The 16,749-nt window shown below is 29.9% G+C and overlaps 3 protein-coding genes across 3 annotated transcripts; 2 read left to right on the top strand and 1 right to left on the bottom strand.

Moving 5' to 3' along the window:
• The first annotated feature begins 422 nt into the window (after positions 1–422).
• LOC8281237 (non-specific lipid-transfer protein 1) lies at positions 423–1,272 on the top strand. The gene is made up of 2 exons (XM_002532823.4): positions 423–855; positions 1,039–1,272. The coding sequence occupies exons 1-2, from the start codon at positions 515–517 to the stop codon at positions 1,046–1,048; spliced, it is 351 nt and encodes a 116-aa protein (XP_002532869.1). The 5' UTR covers positions 423–514; the 3' UTR covers positions 1,049–1,272.
• Positions 1,273–8,253: 6,981 nt separating this feature from the next.
• Positions 8,254–9,141, bottom strand: LOC8281236 (non-specific lipid-transfer protein 1). Its single transcript, XM_002532822.4, has 2 exons — positions 8,700–9,141; positions 8,254–8,554 (listed from the first exon to the last, which is right to left on the bottom strand). Exons 1-2 carry the CDS (start codon positions 9,035–9,037, stop codon positions 8,545–8,547), a joined length of 348 nt encoding a protein of 115 aa, XP_002532868.1. The 5' UTR covers positions 9,038–9,141; the 3' UTR covers positions 8,254–8,544.
• A 5,210-nt stretch (positions 9,142–14,351) lies between these two features.
• Positions 14,352–15,641, top strand: LOC8281235 (expansin-A8). Its single transcript, XM_002532821.4, has 3 exons — positions 14,352–14,585; positions 14,706–15,018; positions 15,122–15,641. Exons 1-3 carry the CDS (start codon positions 14,453–14,455, stop codon positions 15,423–15,425), a joined length of 750 nt encoding a protein of 249 aa, XP_002532867.2. The 5' UTR covers positions 14,352–14,452; the 3' UTR covers positions 15,426–15,641.
• The last annotated feature ends 1,108 nt before the right edge of the window (positions 15,642–16,749 follow it).

Raw genomic sequence — 16,749 nt, 5'->3', positions numbered from 1 at the left:
ATTAAATATTTTTTAATTTAAATAAATTATTGAAAAATTACAACTTACATAGAATGGAGGAATTACTGTTTCCAGCCAACTATTTGAACAGAAAAATTTTATTTAATTTAATGTATATACTCACTTTATATTAAATTAATAAATTATTATTAAATAATAAAATATATATCAATTAATTGTAATATATATATATCAACTCATCACAAACAATGTATTAAAAAACATGGTACTTCTACGTGGCAAAGAAGGAAAACAAAAAAGGGGTTAAGTTTAGCCCATAATGGTAACTAGAACCGCAAGCGCGCCATGCATTAAATTGGGGGGCCAACACCCACCAAAAACCCACTCTTTTTTTCTCTGTCCACCTTGCCACGTTCCGTTCATACAGTCCCTTTTTCTTCTATATAAACACCAATCCTCCAGCTCTTCAAAATCACTCAAACTTTGATACATCTCCTTTCCTTGTAGCAAAAACAAGAAGCCTATTTTCTTTGAGCTTAACTTAGTCATCGTAATGGCAGGTCTCAAGTTGGTTAGCCTTCTTCTTCTTTGCATGGTGGTTGCACCAATGACTACCCAGGCCATAACATGTGGTCAAGTGGCAAGCAGCCTGGGTCCATGCCTAAACTACCTAAAGGGTGCAGGAGGAACGGCGCCATCAGCTGCATGCTGCAATGGAGTGAGGGGCATCAACAGCGCTGCTAAAACCACAGCTGACCGTCAAACAGCGTGCCAGTGCTTGAAAAGTGCTGCCAATGGCATTCCTGGGCTCCAGCCTAAGTTGGCTGAATCTCTCCCTGGCAATTGCAATGTTAACATTCCTTACAAGATCAGCCTCTCCACCAACTGCCAAAGGTAAATATATCCTTACATGCTCTTTTCCTTTTTCTCTGTGTATATTGCATGTACAGGCTTTCAACTTGCAAACTCACAACTTTGGAGGCAATGTCCGAAGCACTGAGCGAAATCTCATTCTAAATTTTGTTCCTAATCTTCAAAACAAAGATTTAATGATATTATGTTGTTCCTCCATTGCAGCATCAAGTGAGAAAGAGATAGAGGTAGGGTAGCGTGAAGAATGAGAAGAATAAAAAGAGTGCTTGTAGCTATTGGCACTCCAGATGATAAGATGGAGTAGTCTCCACTTTAGCGAGTCTTTCCTTCTTGTCCTTAGTGTCGTTTGTAGTTTTACCTGTTCTTACTCTTTACTGTCTCGTCCTTATTGGGTCCTATTAATTATGTCTTAAATTAAATCTATCTTTATATGCTTAATTATGTCCATCTACTTATCTCTTTTTCATCTCAGCGTAACTCCATATAACAATGAGTGGTCTATTGGAAAAAGAAAAAAAAAGAACGAAAAGCATATGAAATGCAAAATTTATGAATATCAAAAATAAAAACTATGGACTTAAATCAAGCTAAGAGATTATTCTTGACATTATGACAATTTTTATATTCTAATATCTAATCAATAGATAAACGATGCCGCATGAATGCAGTCATACATGCATTTGTACCGTCTCCAAGTCAGAAGTATTTTCTAAAAGATATTATAGTTGAAAGATGATATTAACATGCAGTAATACATAATCTATTGGGAAAAGAGAAAGAAAAATAAAATCGAAGAAGAGAGAGTGACTTTAATTGGAAATCAATATTGTTGTGGAGTAAGGGCATAAGATGGCTTGAAAAAAAAAAGCATTTAAGGTGAGGGTGAGAGCTCCGGTTGAATGATAATGACAGTGTCCTACTCCCGATGATTGATTGGAAATTGCATTGACACAGTTACTCTTATTAATTGGGCTCCAGCTATAAACCTGACTGCATTCACAATGCCAGAAAAAACCCAATAACTTCTAGTTTTTAAATGCAGCAACTTCTTTTTCTGTGTATTTGGCTACATTTGTCGTTTCTCCCTTCGGCGTACAGAACCATAAATTCGGTAGCACCAGCCTTCTGATTATTACTCTCTTCTTATTTATCTTAAAGAATATAAACTTCAACTATTTCAAATAACAGATGCTTAGTATAATTTTTAATCTTTTTAATTTTAATAATATATTTTGATATTAATTTTAAATTTTAGTTTCTAATGAATTTTTTAGTTAAATTTCTTTTACGTGATTATAATTCATCAGTTATAAAAATAGGAATTGAATCAATATAAAAATTATTAGTTCATTCTATTAAAAAGATAAAATCATTTAAGTAAATAAATAAACAAATGAATAAAGGACGATAAAAAGAAAAATTTAGAAAACAAATCTGATCTCTTATTGATTTCTAACTCTTCAAGTTTTGAGGAAAATGATGACATCCATTTATAGATCTGAAATAATCTCTCACTTAATCTTTTTTTTGACCCCGCTTTTGGCCTGAACATAGCCATTATTTATCCTTGAGTTAGCATATAGCCCAGATGAGGTTAAGCCACGCTTGTGGCTCAATTTGTTAAGATCAAATCAATTAATAGAGTAATTAATGGTGTTATTTGTAAGTTAAAAGATATTTATGCCCTTCTCATATATTGGTTCTAAAATATAAGTAAATAGAAACTTATACTTTCTTCACTAATTAATTTCTTTTTGAATGAAGCAGAATATTTAGTTGTCACATTAAACGAGAAATTTCAGCCACCAACACATTTTTACTATTGTTACTAATAATGCAAGTTCAATAAAATAGGAACCAGCTCTAATCATTTAGTAAAATTCTTAATCAAGTTTTATATAATAAAATATATACATGGTGCCTAGATCATGAATTATGAAATTTATTACGAATGAAATGATAACCTATAGTATAAATCAAATGTTATACATGGGTGTTTTTAAATTTCTTTCCACTAGTGATGTACAATGAATTTATATTGATTAGAAATTTTTTTTTGAGTTATCCAATTGATATTTGATATATTAAGAAAATTAAGAACCATCAAATTATGCAAGGCAAATTTAATCTTTTTGGATTGATTATAGTAGATTATATGTGATTGTCTTAATTAATTGAATTTTGATTCAATAAAACTAGTTTTGAAAATGCTATATCACGTCTTACTATAACTTACTCGTAGTTTCATCACTTTTTTTTTGAATTGATTTATTTTCAAAAGTTGTAGATCATTGTTCTATAAAAATTTTACTTTTAAGTTTTGATAATTCATCGTTTATTATTTAATTGACCTATTTTCAAAGAGTTATATCATGTCCTATACAAATCTAATCTTAGATCTTAATCAATTCATTATTTTTTTTATTTAATTGACCTACTTTTAAAAGTGTCAGTTCATGTTATATGATAATTTGCTCTTAAGTTTCGATCAATTCAATACTCTTATGCAATTGGCCTAGTTTCAAAAATGATAGATTATATTCTATATTAATATATTCTTAGGTTTTAATTAATTCTTCATATTTATGGAATTGTTAAACTATTTTCATAAATGTTAATTCTTGTTATATGATAATTTACTCTTAGGTTTTGATCAATTTATCAATTTTTTCTTCAAGTAGTATACTTTTAAAGACTTTCTTGATCATGTTCTATAATAATTTAATCATAGATTTTGATCGGTTCATTTTTTCTTTTTGGAACAGAACTACTTTCATAAATATTAAGTCTTGATAATTTACTCGACTTATTTTAATTTAATTGAAATTATATAAATAGTGCTAATATGTATCATCTAAGACTTACTTTTAATTAATTGAACTTTGAATAAAATTAAACTCAATAGGGCTGCAACATCGTCCACATTAACTTTGAGTTATTTTACTATTAATTGACAAATTTAGATTAAATAGAACTTAAATTAATTACACTTACTTTGAATTATTTAATTAAATCTTATAAGTTATTAACTTATATGTCAATAGTACTATTACCACATGATCTATATCAAGACTTATTGTACACCAATTCTAATTTAATTGATAAATTTTTTCTTAAGAAAATGATCGACAATGCAAAAGGCACACTATTACATCTAATTAATCAAATATATCAAAAGATTCAAAAATTTGCGAGTCTTGATACAAGATTGAACGACTTCTCTTATATTTCAATAATCAACCAAAGGGGTAAAATATATTTTCTTTTGCAGAAAATTCTATGTTAATCAATTATTTTAACTTATATATTAATATAAAAGCATGAAAAAGGATGAACAACAAACTTAAATTTCTTCATTATAAGTCTTAGACACATTGTTTTAAAAACTAGACCAAAGAGTGAACCGATCTAAGTGTTATTTATTGGTTCGATCAGTTTAACTGGTCGAACGGTTGGTTAGATCGGTTCAAACCGGTCCGACCAAATGCTAGTATATATTTTCAAGATTGACTAATGATAAAAATTGTTCATGAGGCTATCTTACATTCAAAGCCAAACAACTAAGTATAACAAAAGCCAAACACCAAAAAATAAAAGATTTACCTTTATTTATTATTTTTTTAATAATTTATTATTGTATAAGCAATGTTTTAAAAGTCGGATTGAACCGGCCGGTTTAACCAGAAATTAGTAGTCAGTTTGATATGATTCTGTTAAAAAATTGAATTTGTGGTTGAAACGGTTTTGTCTGAAATCCGGTTCACCGATTTTATATATATGTATTTGTCAAAAATTATTAAAGAATAATATCGACTTTTAGCACCAAAAATTGAACTAACTTGTGTTTAAAATTATTAGAACTTGTATTTGAAATAAAAATAATTTTTTTTTTAATTTAGTACTTATAATATATTTTTTGACAATTTATATATTTTATATTTATTATAGGACATGATTTTATTAATATTTATTTATTTAAATATATTATTTGATTATTTATATTTTAATGTTTGGACTTTATTAGATACTATTAAAAGTTGATAGTTTACTATTAAATTTTTATAATTATCATTTTAGAGTATAATAAATAAAATATAATCAATTTTCATTACAATTAAAAGGTCTTGGAAATGTAATCAAATTAACAAAGAAAGACATTAAAATTCAAATTTTAAATATGAAATTCGTATTATAAACTCTATATTTCCAACAAAGGAAATATTAAGCAAAATATTTTACTATTTGCATAAAAATACGATATTGCCCTTGTATAATGACTTAAAAAAGATTAAAAATTTCTCATTGATACATATCTAATCGAGCCATATAAATAATCCCACACTTGTCTTGAAAATTCAGTTATTAGGAGCCCGACAATACTCTTATCTTTGTATTCAGATTTTCTGTCTATGTTCCACTCATAAGTATTGAACTTTGGCTGGCGAAGAAGATTTGGTCCTATTTTAGTTTATTCTTAATCTGAGTAAAGATTCTTTAGAAGATCATCCTTCATAAGAGCATATAAAGACTAAGGAGGGGTAGCAACTGAAAAGACAGAGATAAGATCTCTAAGAATAATATTTGCTATCCAGCCTGCCTTTCTATTAGCTGATCTAAAGCAAAAACAAGAATTTGATGCCTAGAACACAACAACTCTATCCAGTATAAATACAATAAAAGCTTCAATCTGAATGAAATAGCTTCCAGGTTGTGCCAATACCTATATCTAGAGCAATAATTCTGTCCAAAAGATTGTGTCAATGAAAACTTTTGATTTCAGGAATGTATTCCTTGAAGATCCACTACAGCAAACTCGCCCTTTGGCCACAGTTCTTTCACCACATATAGGATAAGCTTGGCTAAAATTTAGATTCTTTTTAAATTTCTACCGCAGTTAATTTGACCGGCCTACTAATATATGAGGATTTGATCTTTAACTGCGGTAGAAAATTAACTGCGGTAGAAATTTAACTGCGGTAGCAATAATTCTGTCCAAAAGATTGTGTCAATGAAAACTTTTGATTTCAGGAATGTATTCCTTGAAGATCCACTACAGCAAACTCGCCCTTGTGTGTTTTCACTTTTTAACTACTTGAATACCTGTTTAGCTTATGACATGCTTAGGATTTTAGGGTTTTATAGTGTGAATAATGTTTATATATATATTAGAGAACTGCTTTGTTTGATTGTTGAAATATTTGAACTTCTCACATTCCTCTTTTATTAATGAAGTGTGATTTCTAAAAATCTAAACCTGAGTTAAATTTGGATAGAGATGAAAATACTGGAGCTTATCAATACTTATTTTCTTTCTAAAATGTTTTAAATACACATCTCTTTTCGTTGAAATGTTAAAGTTTGTTATATTAACTTGCAGATTGAAGTTATTTCTGATGATGAAATGCTTGATTTACTGGATTTGGTATCATCATCTAATAATTTAAATAAGGGTCAGGAGTTGATGAAATCCAGGATTGATCCTATGCAACTTCCATCACAAATGGCGGACCTCACAAATATCAAGTATTGCTAATGTTGTAAATGTGGTATTATCAGATTTGTAATTTTGGATGGTTGTTTTGTGCTATACTGTATACAAGACCTATTATATTGATATTGTTAAAATTTATTTATCTTTTGGAATTTGCAGCAATTTTAATGCATAGATTGAATTAAAGAAAATGGATTTGTGGGAGTGTATAGTCAAATGATAAAAATTCCTAAAATTGAAATTAATACTATAGCTCTCATATTACTCACTTGCCCATAATATTATAGATGGTTAAGTTAGTAGCATGAAATAAACATGGCCACACTTTTTAGTGTCGAGAAATAAGGCCAAGTTAGAGAGTGTGGCAAATTAGTAATGAAAAAGACACTCCAGCGCGGAATAAAAGTGTGGTTATGTTGCTCCCGACAGAGCATTTAGCCACACATATAACTCCGCTTTTGCTTGTATTCATTTATATTTTAAAATCCAAAAGTTATAACTGCTACTTATTTTGCACTGATGATCGAAAGTTAATTCGATAAATCTTAAGAAAAAAAAAAACAAATTTGTTTGAGAAAAGGAATGATAAGAAGAAGAAATGAAACAAAATAATCCAGAAGTAGCACACTAGCATTCATTAACCGAGAAGAAAAAGAAAAAAAAAACACATTAACATTCCAATATTGACATCTTTATATACGAGCTTTTCTTTATTATCATTTTTATTATTAATTGATTACAATTAAAGAGATTCATAGTTTTGGAGATGATTCAAATTAAAAATGTAAATCTATTTATTTGATTATTATAAATATTTTAGTTAGGGAAAGGGACAATTGTAGAATCGGGTATGTGGTTATGTTACTCTCAAATAATTATTAGTATTAAAATAATGATGTCTAATTATAGGGATCAGGTAGTGATTAGGGATCAAATTAATTAAGAACAGTATAAATAAACTGTTACTGATATTTTCTTAATCAAATGGAGAGGGCATGAGCATTGTGCACGTTGTCTTTGTCAATTTTATTATTATTTTTGCATTATATTAAATGGAGTGGACATAAAATAATGTACAAATATATAAACACTTAGGTTAAATATATGAATACATATTTTTTCTTTTATGCAAAATAAGTGTTAAAATATAGTTCTTAAATGCCAATTTCAGTAACTAATTTTGTATAAAAAATAATGTTATCAATTAGGAAACATATTCCAAACACATGTTTCCAAAAAAAAAAAAAAACATATATCAAACAATTCAAGACCACAAAATTATTAAAAAATATAAAAAATCAATAAAAACATATATACTGTTCTGTATATATAAAAAATATTAGACATATATCACCACATGAATTTAAACATAAAAGATTGAAAAATACTTTTATGCATTTTCTTACTCATCTTTTCATGTGGTTGTGAAACAATTAAAAATAGTTATTATTGATCCCAAAATTAACATAAATGTGACCTTAGTCAAGTTAAGATATACACCTAAGAATTTTTTTATTTTTCCCAAAAAGTAAAGGGTCTAGGAAACTAAACTTGCAGGGGCACTTGGTAAATATTTTAATTTTTTTTTTCTGCTCTAGATATTACGCTCTCCCAGTTATGAACATATCATTTTCTATTATCCAAATATAAAAATACTAGAGTTATTCTAATACATTATATATTTCTTTTCCACAACGATTGTCATTGTTTGTGCGTAGAGCTGGAATTCGTTTCATGCAGTACTGTTAAGTTCCATGCATACAAGAAAAGTGCTCTCTCTTTGTAATATACTGCCTTTTCTTTTCTTTTTTCTCTTTTTGAGATCAAAATTAGATGTTTTCATTTTTCAAATCAAACTTAAGGTGGTGTCTAAGCCACACCTAATTATTTTTTTTTTTTTTTCAAGCAAGTCCAAACACGGAGCATAATTAGCTTACAGAAGATCTCTTGTAATTATCAACTTATATAGATAAGTGGCATACAAGGACAAGGAGTAGTAGAAACTATAGAAATTAACCAAGTACAGGAGAGTTCGTGCCTGCCTAGCTAGCAGGGATATTCAGGTGCACCGTCCTAAGAGATCTTTCGCATTTTATTTAAGAAAAGAAAAAGAAAAAACCAACTACAGGAAGGAGACTCGCTGCAATGGAGATCGATGCCATCCTTCTTATTCTTTTCACGCTACATAAGTACCCTTTATTATATATATTCACTTCACCTCACTTAATGCTGCAGCACAAGAAAGACTATAATTAGTTAAAAGGATTTAAAAAAGTATAGCTAAAAAGATTTCAAAAGGAAAATATAGATCAAGAAAGAAGCTCGAGAGTATATATAGCTAGCTAGGTAGCTAGTTAGATATAAATATGTATACCTATTGCAGTCAGTGGACGGGCCGATCTTGAAAGTAACGTTAACGTTACATTTTCCAGGAAGACTGGACGCATAACCATTAGTCATACCTCCGGCACCTAGAGATTTGAAGCACTGGCAAATCTGTTGGCGGTCAGCCGTAGTTTTAGCAGCGCTATTGAGACCCCTAACCCCATTGCAGCATGCTGCTGATACTTCTCCTCCGCTCATTAGGTAGCCAATGCAGGGGGTCAGGCCGCCAACGACTTGATCACATGTTATGGCTTGGGTGGTCATAGGCATAGCAACGACCACGCATAACACAAGACAACTAATGAACTCAACAGTAATAGTAGCCATGATGTAAGGCTTTGTTGCCCAAGCTTTAAGATATATAGTTTTCTCTTATTTTCTTTGCTTTTCTCGGGCAGTAGGTTTATGTTTGAGTGAGTATGGAAGTTGCATATGGAAAGGTGTTTATATAGAGCAAGAAGAAGAAGGGGAAAGTATGTGCATTTGTGCCCAACGGAGAGATGGTTAGTTAATAGTTAGTAGTTGTGCCCAAATTCACTAATGAGGAACTCTGGTATCTGATTATGTACTATGTCTATATGTCTGCAATAATGTCTTGTCTGAGAATCAAGGGTGTAGTTGTAACATATTTAACCATGCTCATTTGATAGAAGAAAAATGTCTATTTAATATGATTAAACTAGTGACACAGGTAAATGTATGTGCATTTATTTATTTAGTATGTAAGTAGTGTTAGATTGTTTAACGGAAATTACAAAATAGTGACACTTAATATTGATAATTCAAAGTGTAGAATTTTTTAATGTTTAATTCAATTTAGTCAATCTTTTATGCAATCCAAATGGTATAATTCTTCTAATGTTAAATTTTAATTTACTTTATTATTTACGAACAACTCTTTTAAAGAATTTTATTTTAGAATTTATTGAAATGGTGTTATTTTATGTTGTATCTGTATTTATTATAATCTTGATCAATACAATTTGTTTTAAGAAACTAAAATAGCACTGAACATAAATTAAATTAAAGTTAAAATTTTGTTTCTCATATATGAATTAGTACTTCCATGCAAGGGTTCTAATTATATGAAAAAGAACTAAATGAAGTTAATCCATATCTAAATAAAAAATCACAAGTATATAGTCTATTTTCGCTGCAATTCTGTCTCTATATGATCCAAACTTTAGAAGCATTTGATTGGTCAGTGAAAAGAAATATAGATAGAATGATTGGGAAGGGAAAAAAGAAAAGATTGAATGATGGAAAAGAGGGAAAAGAAAATAATAGAACTGAAAGGATAGGTATGAAACGAACACAGAGAAGGTTCACCTTGGAAAAGAAAAGGCAAAATATAAGTAAACTTTAATTATTTTAATATGTTAGATATAATCAGAAAAGAAAGAGGGGAATGGCTTTAATTGGAGAACAGTATTGTTAAGTTCTGGTTGGAACTCTAAGGATATAATATGGCTTCCAAAAGTGGATTTAATTTGATGGAGAGAAATCTGTTGAATGATAATGATAGTTTTCTACCCCTTACAAGAACATAAATTTGACAGCATAAGCCGTTCTTTTTTTTTTTTTTTCTCTTTTTTTTTTTTATAGTAGAAAAATTATTATTATTATTATATATATATATTAATATTAAATAATTGACACATATATATATATTATATTATTTAAAATTATTATATATTAATGTAATATAACGATGAGGAAATACATCCAAATTAAGTAAATATTTTCCTTAGTAAAATTGGTGATCATCAGAGTTACATCTTTTACTGAGACGCACATGAAGAGAATTGAACGAAGGTTGCGTTTTCATCGCTCTGTCTAGATTCCCCTGTGTCCTTATTGATTAGGAACTAAATTAGGCAACCATCGTAATCAAAATCCTTATTTCACGAGTAGCTATGCATAAGCAAAATGTTTATTAATTTCATTATGTGAACTTATTCTTTTCATTAAATTTGGTTCAAAATACTCGGCATATTCTCATCCGTTAGAAATGCTAAAAACTCTTTTTAAAATTATTTTTTCTGTTCTCTTTTTATTATTCAGATATGTTGCATATTTTTAAAATTAATATATATTTATTGAACTAAACAAGCTTAATTGGCATTATTATTATATTCTTTAATTCATAAGATAATTTAATTTTAATACCTTTAGCTATCTCTTATTTTAACGATGAAAGGATATTACCGATACTAAAAGGCATGAAAGCCCAGAAGCAGTATAAAAAGGGTTGGAGTACAAATAATGAGCCTAAGACAACTTAAATACGAGGAACAATGGCCAAATAAGCTATGAAATTCGGCCCATGGGAAATTCGGCCCTATGGCCTACAAGGTATGAAAAATAGCTAAATAGTCCCTACTGTAATCTTTTGTTTCCAAGAAGGTCCTCATTCTTCAACCTCTGTACCATCATATTAAGGAGCCAATACTCAACAACTCGACCTAACAAAAGCACCCGGACCCAACTGGACGGCTAGAACTCTGTTCATTTTCATATAATAAAATGAAATTCTTTTGATAAGCATAAAAATCAGAAAGGCATAACAAAAACTTGGATGGTAAAACAAATCCATCCACCTGTCATAACACTTCTGGCTCTGAAAAGGAAGATCAAAGAACAAAAGCCGAGGGTGCATAAGTTTCCTTGATCATTGATCCTCATCAGTAACACCAACAACTCTTTATTTCTCACACTAATTTTCATCAGATGATAAAATCTTAAAGGACATCGACGAGCAAGAAGAGCGGCCACCGTTGTACCCAAAATATATCGGTCATTAAAGATAATACATGCAATAAAAGAACAAAATCAAACCAATAATATACTGAACAGTTATTGATAAAACTAAAATATTTACAATTGAAAAAGCAAAACAAAACAACATGGGATTAGCAGCCGGTGCCAGAAGCCGTCGGCAGTCACTCATTTGAGAACAAACCCTAAATTCAGAGAATTGAAAGTCTAAACTTGTCAACTCTAGATTAGAACACACTTGCCCGATAATTTTTAATACCTTAACTCCCTCTTGTGTTTTCTTAGCTTTTTACATTTAATTTCTCATTCCCATTTATTAAATATGTATATAGTTGTTTGTCTATTTGATAAATAATTTTTATAAAATAAAATTTAAATATCCGAATATGTTATACTTCATTTTTTGATTTAAACAAATAACTAAACATTTGTAAAAATTAATTATATTTTATTTGATTTAAATAGAATTATCTCATTTAACTTTTTTTAATTTAATCACAACTACTATTGCATTCATATACGAAAATGATAAAAAAAAATTTCTTCCATATATAAGCTTTAAAAAATAATAACAGAGGATTTTAGACAACTAAATACATAACAAAAGACACAAAAATATTACATGAAATCCATCAACTTACAACCAAATCTAATACATTAAGAAAATAAGAAGCAAAGACTAACTATAGAAAAATAAAATTAAGTGTAAAAGCTAAAAGAAAAAAAAGTACGATTAGAGTATTGAAATTAAAATATTCTAAGAGTTTAAGAATATTTTAATAATAATAATAATAACAATTATAATAATAATAATGTTCTTAAATAGTGGAGATAGGAAAAAAAGAATAATGTAAAGGAAGTTGTCAACGCTTATCGTTCTTAAATAGTTGTGAAAAATTAATACTTATAGCATTTATAATTCATTGTCTAAACTGTCTGTGCATGACCATTTGAGCTTGTTTTTGGCTTTATTCAAGTCATGACAAGCTTTGTTGCTTTATTTAAGAGTGTGTCAACTCCAAAGAGAAAACAATCCGCATATCTTGTTTTTTTAGAAATAAATCTTGATTGATTCATGTTTTTATTGATTATGATTGACTAAATCAATTAGATTTTTTATTTTATTATTTTAAAAGTATTTTATTATTTTTTAGATTTTCAAATTTTGGCTCTATTACACAGCTACTTGGTAAATTTAGCTAAAATCACACATTTTTTAGCTTGGATGCTCGCGTGAGACTCAAATACTAAGTAAAATGCGTGAACTACATTATTTAATTTTTTAATAAATAAATTTAATTAAAAAGACAAAATTAGATTGGCGGGATTTCTTAAATCCGATTAATCACTTTTTTCCCTAACCTCCCTTCGTCCCTCTATTTTTTTTTTCTTTAGGCAACAAAATCAAATTCCTAATATCCCTCTAAATTTCAGTTTAGAAACAGATGCCAATTACGAAACAAAACCTATCTTTGCTCTTATTGCTAATTGCTGTCGCCAAATAATGTTTCAGGCCTATGTTCATGATCCCCGCATTTTATTTTCATTTAATTTTTTTATTAAAGGTGATGGCCAATTCTCATTACATCTTTGATCAACTCAAAAAATATGCTGCCCGATGTAAGAGAATTCGTGAATTTTCCTTAAATTCTTTATAGTTAATCTCCAAACATTGACATCCATATATAAATTTAGCTAAAGAGTATATCTCTATTTATATATTTTACGATTAAATTGTATTTTTTTTAAATTTACATTTTGAACATGAGAGTTGAAATTAAAATTGTGTTAGAGATCGATCTAAGCAAATATTTAAATATTTTTAATTCTTTTAACTAGTTTAGATGTATGATATACACATTAATTATTAATTCTAAATAATTAATCAATTTAGAAGGGATAGGTACTACTGCTTCATGTTTGCTTGGCTACTTCAAGCCATATATGATATATACCCTTGTAGTGCCATCAACTAAAACCCTTGTAATAATTAGTCAATATGCAATTCACAATTGAAAAGAAAGTCATATATTAGCAGATTTCCCAATATGGTCGGCTAGCATGTCAATGCCTACCCAATCAATTGTTACTTGTTAGCTAAACCAACACTAATCCTCATCACATGTGGCCAACCGTCCAGCATATACGATTATACTAACATTTCAGGCTCTCGTGATCTCTGTTAATACTATCACAAAAATATGGCCTCTCCAGGGAATCAAACAAAACCAATTACATTATCTATCTAAGTACACAATTTGAACTTCTATTAACTGAAAAATTAGAAAGCATGCATAGCATTAGGTCACAGGTTCTGGCCCCTGTCTATTTTTTGTTTTCGATTAAGAATTTTGTGATTTGACATACTTTAGTTACTTACTTTGTAATGACTGATTGAAGTGATGGTGGAGAAACGATGGTGCATCATTCCAGCAAATTTTGCTTTCTTAATTAGCAATAATTAATGTTCTAACAGAAGTCAATTGTTCCAAAACTACATTTTGCATAAAATATGTTAGCTAGGTTGACATTTGAGCTTCTGTTCTAATCTATTTTGTTGCATTTTTAATTTTCGATGTTAATTAAATAAAACATAACTGATTAAGAGGTCAGAACAGAATGACATAAATAATGAACATCGGGAATAAAAGAAACAAAGAAGAAAAATTAAAGAAATGCATGCGGTGAGTTGGGCCCATGGATGACAAACTTTGTAGCATTTGCATGTGCATATGAAGCAATGCTTATTCCTTAATGACCCAAAATCAGCAAATTAGGTCGGCTCTAACGTGATGTCCGCTAACTTTGGTTATCTTCATACTTCATACTTACGAATCTCTTCTTCTGTATAAATAGCCACCACCATCACCTCTTCTCTTGCCACCTTCAATCCTTAGCTCATTACTCTTCTACATAACCAAGCCATTTCCAATATCTTCTTTTTATAACATAAATAGCAAGAATATGCAAATCTTGCCTTGTCTCTGCTTCCTACTTGTGTTTAGCTTTTGCTCTCATGGAACTTATGGAGACAACCGGGGCTGGCAGGCAGCCCATGCTACGTTCTACGGCGGCAGTGATGCTTCTGGAACAATGGGTAAGCAAGAAAAGGGATCGTTTATTGTTATAAACTGCTATCCTCGCGGTCCTGGAAATTATTCTAATAACACTGACCTTTGTATTATTTAATTTTATTATACCTATGTTTTCGGTGTAGGGGGAGCTTGTGGTTATGGAAACTTATACAGCCAAGGATATGGAACTAACACTGCAGCTTTAAGCACTGCCCTTTTCAACAATGGTTACAGTTGTGGTGCCTGCTTTCAAATACGTTGCAACAGTGACCCTCAGTGGTGCCTCTCTCGTACCATCACTGTTACAGCTACTAACTTCTGTCCTCCTAATTTTGCACTGGCTAATGACAATGGTGGCTGGTGCAATCCGCCACTTCAGCATTTTGATTTAGCAGAGCCTGCTTTCTTGCAAATCGCTCAATATCGAGCTGGAATTGTTCCTGTCCTCTTCAGAAGGTAATTCATTTCAGGTTGAATTTCATCATCTTACATATATAAGGGTGCACGTTTCATTTTGCTTGGAATTGAGATAACTAAATTCTTTGCGTTGTCTTGGCAGGGTGCCGTGTGTGAAGAAAGGGGGTATGAGGTTCACCATCAATGGTCATTCTTATTTCAACCTGGTGTTGATAAGCAACGTGGCTGGTGCAGGGGATATCGGGGCAGTGGCCATCAAAGGGGCAAGAACAGGGTGGCAAACCATGTCAAGAAACTGGGGGCAGAATTGGCAGAGCAACTCGTACCTCAATGGCCAAAGCCTCTCTTTCAGAGTTACCACCAGTGATGGCAGGACTATAACCAGCTTCAATGTTGCGCCAGCAAATTGGCAATTTGGACAAACTTTTGAAGGTGGCCAATTTTAGGAGACTTTCACGAAAGTGTTTTAACAGTAAAGAAAGATATCTAGTTATTACGCATGGCCGGTTATGCAGAGGATAGCTTAAAGGCACCTAGGCTTTCAAGTGCTATGTAGTTTATGTACAAGTAATTCTCAACTTTTGTTGACAGAGAGTGGAAGAAATAATGCAACTATAGTTATACATGATTTTCAATAAAATTCTGGCATATTGAATTATAAACTTCTAGCAGAGATACTCAACAAGCTCCTGAAGAATAATCAGTTCATATCTGGTGACGCAAGCAACAAGGACTCTCACAAACAGGGATCCTCCCCTTTAAAAAATTCTTTATGTACCGAAACATATAAATTATCAATTTGCAAAGTGAATTGCAATCAGATAACTTGAGTTACAGCAATTTTAGTTTTACCCCTGTTCAGTTATATATTTAGTACCCACAAAAAGGCTGAAATGCCAATCTACCCCTGAAACTTGGAGACAGGGCAATTTATCCAGATTTTAGTTGCCCATCTACCTGCTAAAAATAACCACTTTACCCAATCAGTACCCATAAAGTAGCGTGTGAATTACAAGCCCATAATTACTCGTTTAGCATAAAGTAGCGTGTGAATTACAAACCCATAATTACTCCTTTAAAAGTATAGGTTTATTTCAATACTCTTATATATTTACTAAATAAAAATTATAAAATTTAAATTAATTTATATAATTTTTTTAAAAAAATTATGTAATTCTATATAAAAATTTACGTATTAATATATTTTATAAAATTAAATTTATAATTTTTAATAAATACATAAAGATATTAAAAGAGAATTACATTACTATAAATTAATGCACTCTAGAAATCATAGACACATGTAAATGAGATGGTAAATATCTTCTCTAATTTATTTAAGGTTTGAGTTTGAATCTTTGAATATATTGATATATTAAGACTCTTAAGATACTATTTTATTATATGCAAAGGTTTAGATTAGTAGACTTTAAACTACTCTAAATTATGTGATATATATATATATATATATATATATATATATATATATATATAAAGAGTATAGTTTTAGAAAATAATAGTGTTGGCTAATTACTTTAATGTTGGCTTTCTCTCTTGTACCTCTATTTCTTCTAACAAGGATTCATGCAGAAATTGACAAAAGAAAAAAACTGCAGCCGAGTTATTTCTTGAAACAATTTCAATGCTTCAAACCTTTTCCTACGGTTTTCTACCGCTCTTTAAGAGAATTATTATTATTATTTTTATAATAAATTTATAAAATATATTTACTTTATAAATTTTTTTTTTCTATTTAGATAATATTTTAAA

Source organism: Ricinus communis, chromosome 10 (genome assembly GCF_019578655.1).
Source record: "Ricinus communis isolate WT05 ecotype wild-type chromosome 10, ASM1957865v1, whole genome shotgun sequence".
Lineage (NCBI taxonomy): Eukaryota > Viridiplantae > Streptophyta > Magnoliopsida > Malpighiales > Euphorbiaceae > Ricinus > Ricinus communis.
The sequence above is the reverse complement of the archived record's forward strand: the minus strand, read 5'-3'. Positions and strand labels throughout refer to the sequence as shown.

Bases quoted from the DNA above. Each gene is read 5' to 3' on its own strand.
- LOC8281237 (XM_002532823.4), top strand. From the start codon at position 515: ATGGCAGGTCTCAAGTTGGTTAGCCTTCTTCTTCTTTGCATGGTGGTT.
- LOC8281236 (XM_002532822.4), bottom strand. From the start codon at position 9,037: ATGGCTACTATTACTGTTGAGTTCATTAGTTGTCTTGTGTTATGCGTG.
- LOC8281235 (XM_002532821.4), top strand. From the start codon at position 14,453: ATGCAAATCTTGCCTTGTCTCTGCTTCCTACTTGTGTTTAGCTTTTGC. The intron at 14,586-14,705 runs GTAAGCAAGAAA...TTTTCGGTGTAG, and splicing joins TGATGCTTCTGGAACAATGG to GGGGAGCTTGTGGTTATGGA. The intron at 15,019-15,121 runs GTAATTCATTTC...TTGTCTTGGCAG, and splicing joins GTTCCTGTCCTCTTCAGAAG to GGTGCCGTGTGTGAAGAAAG.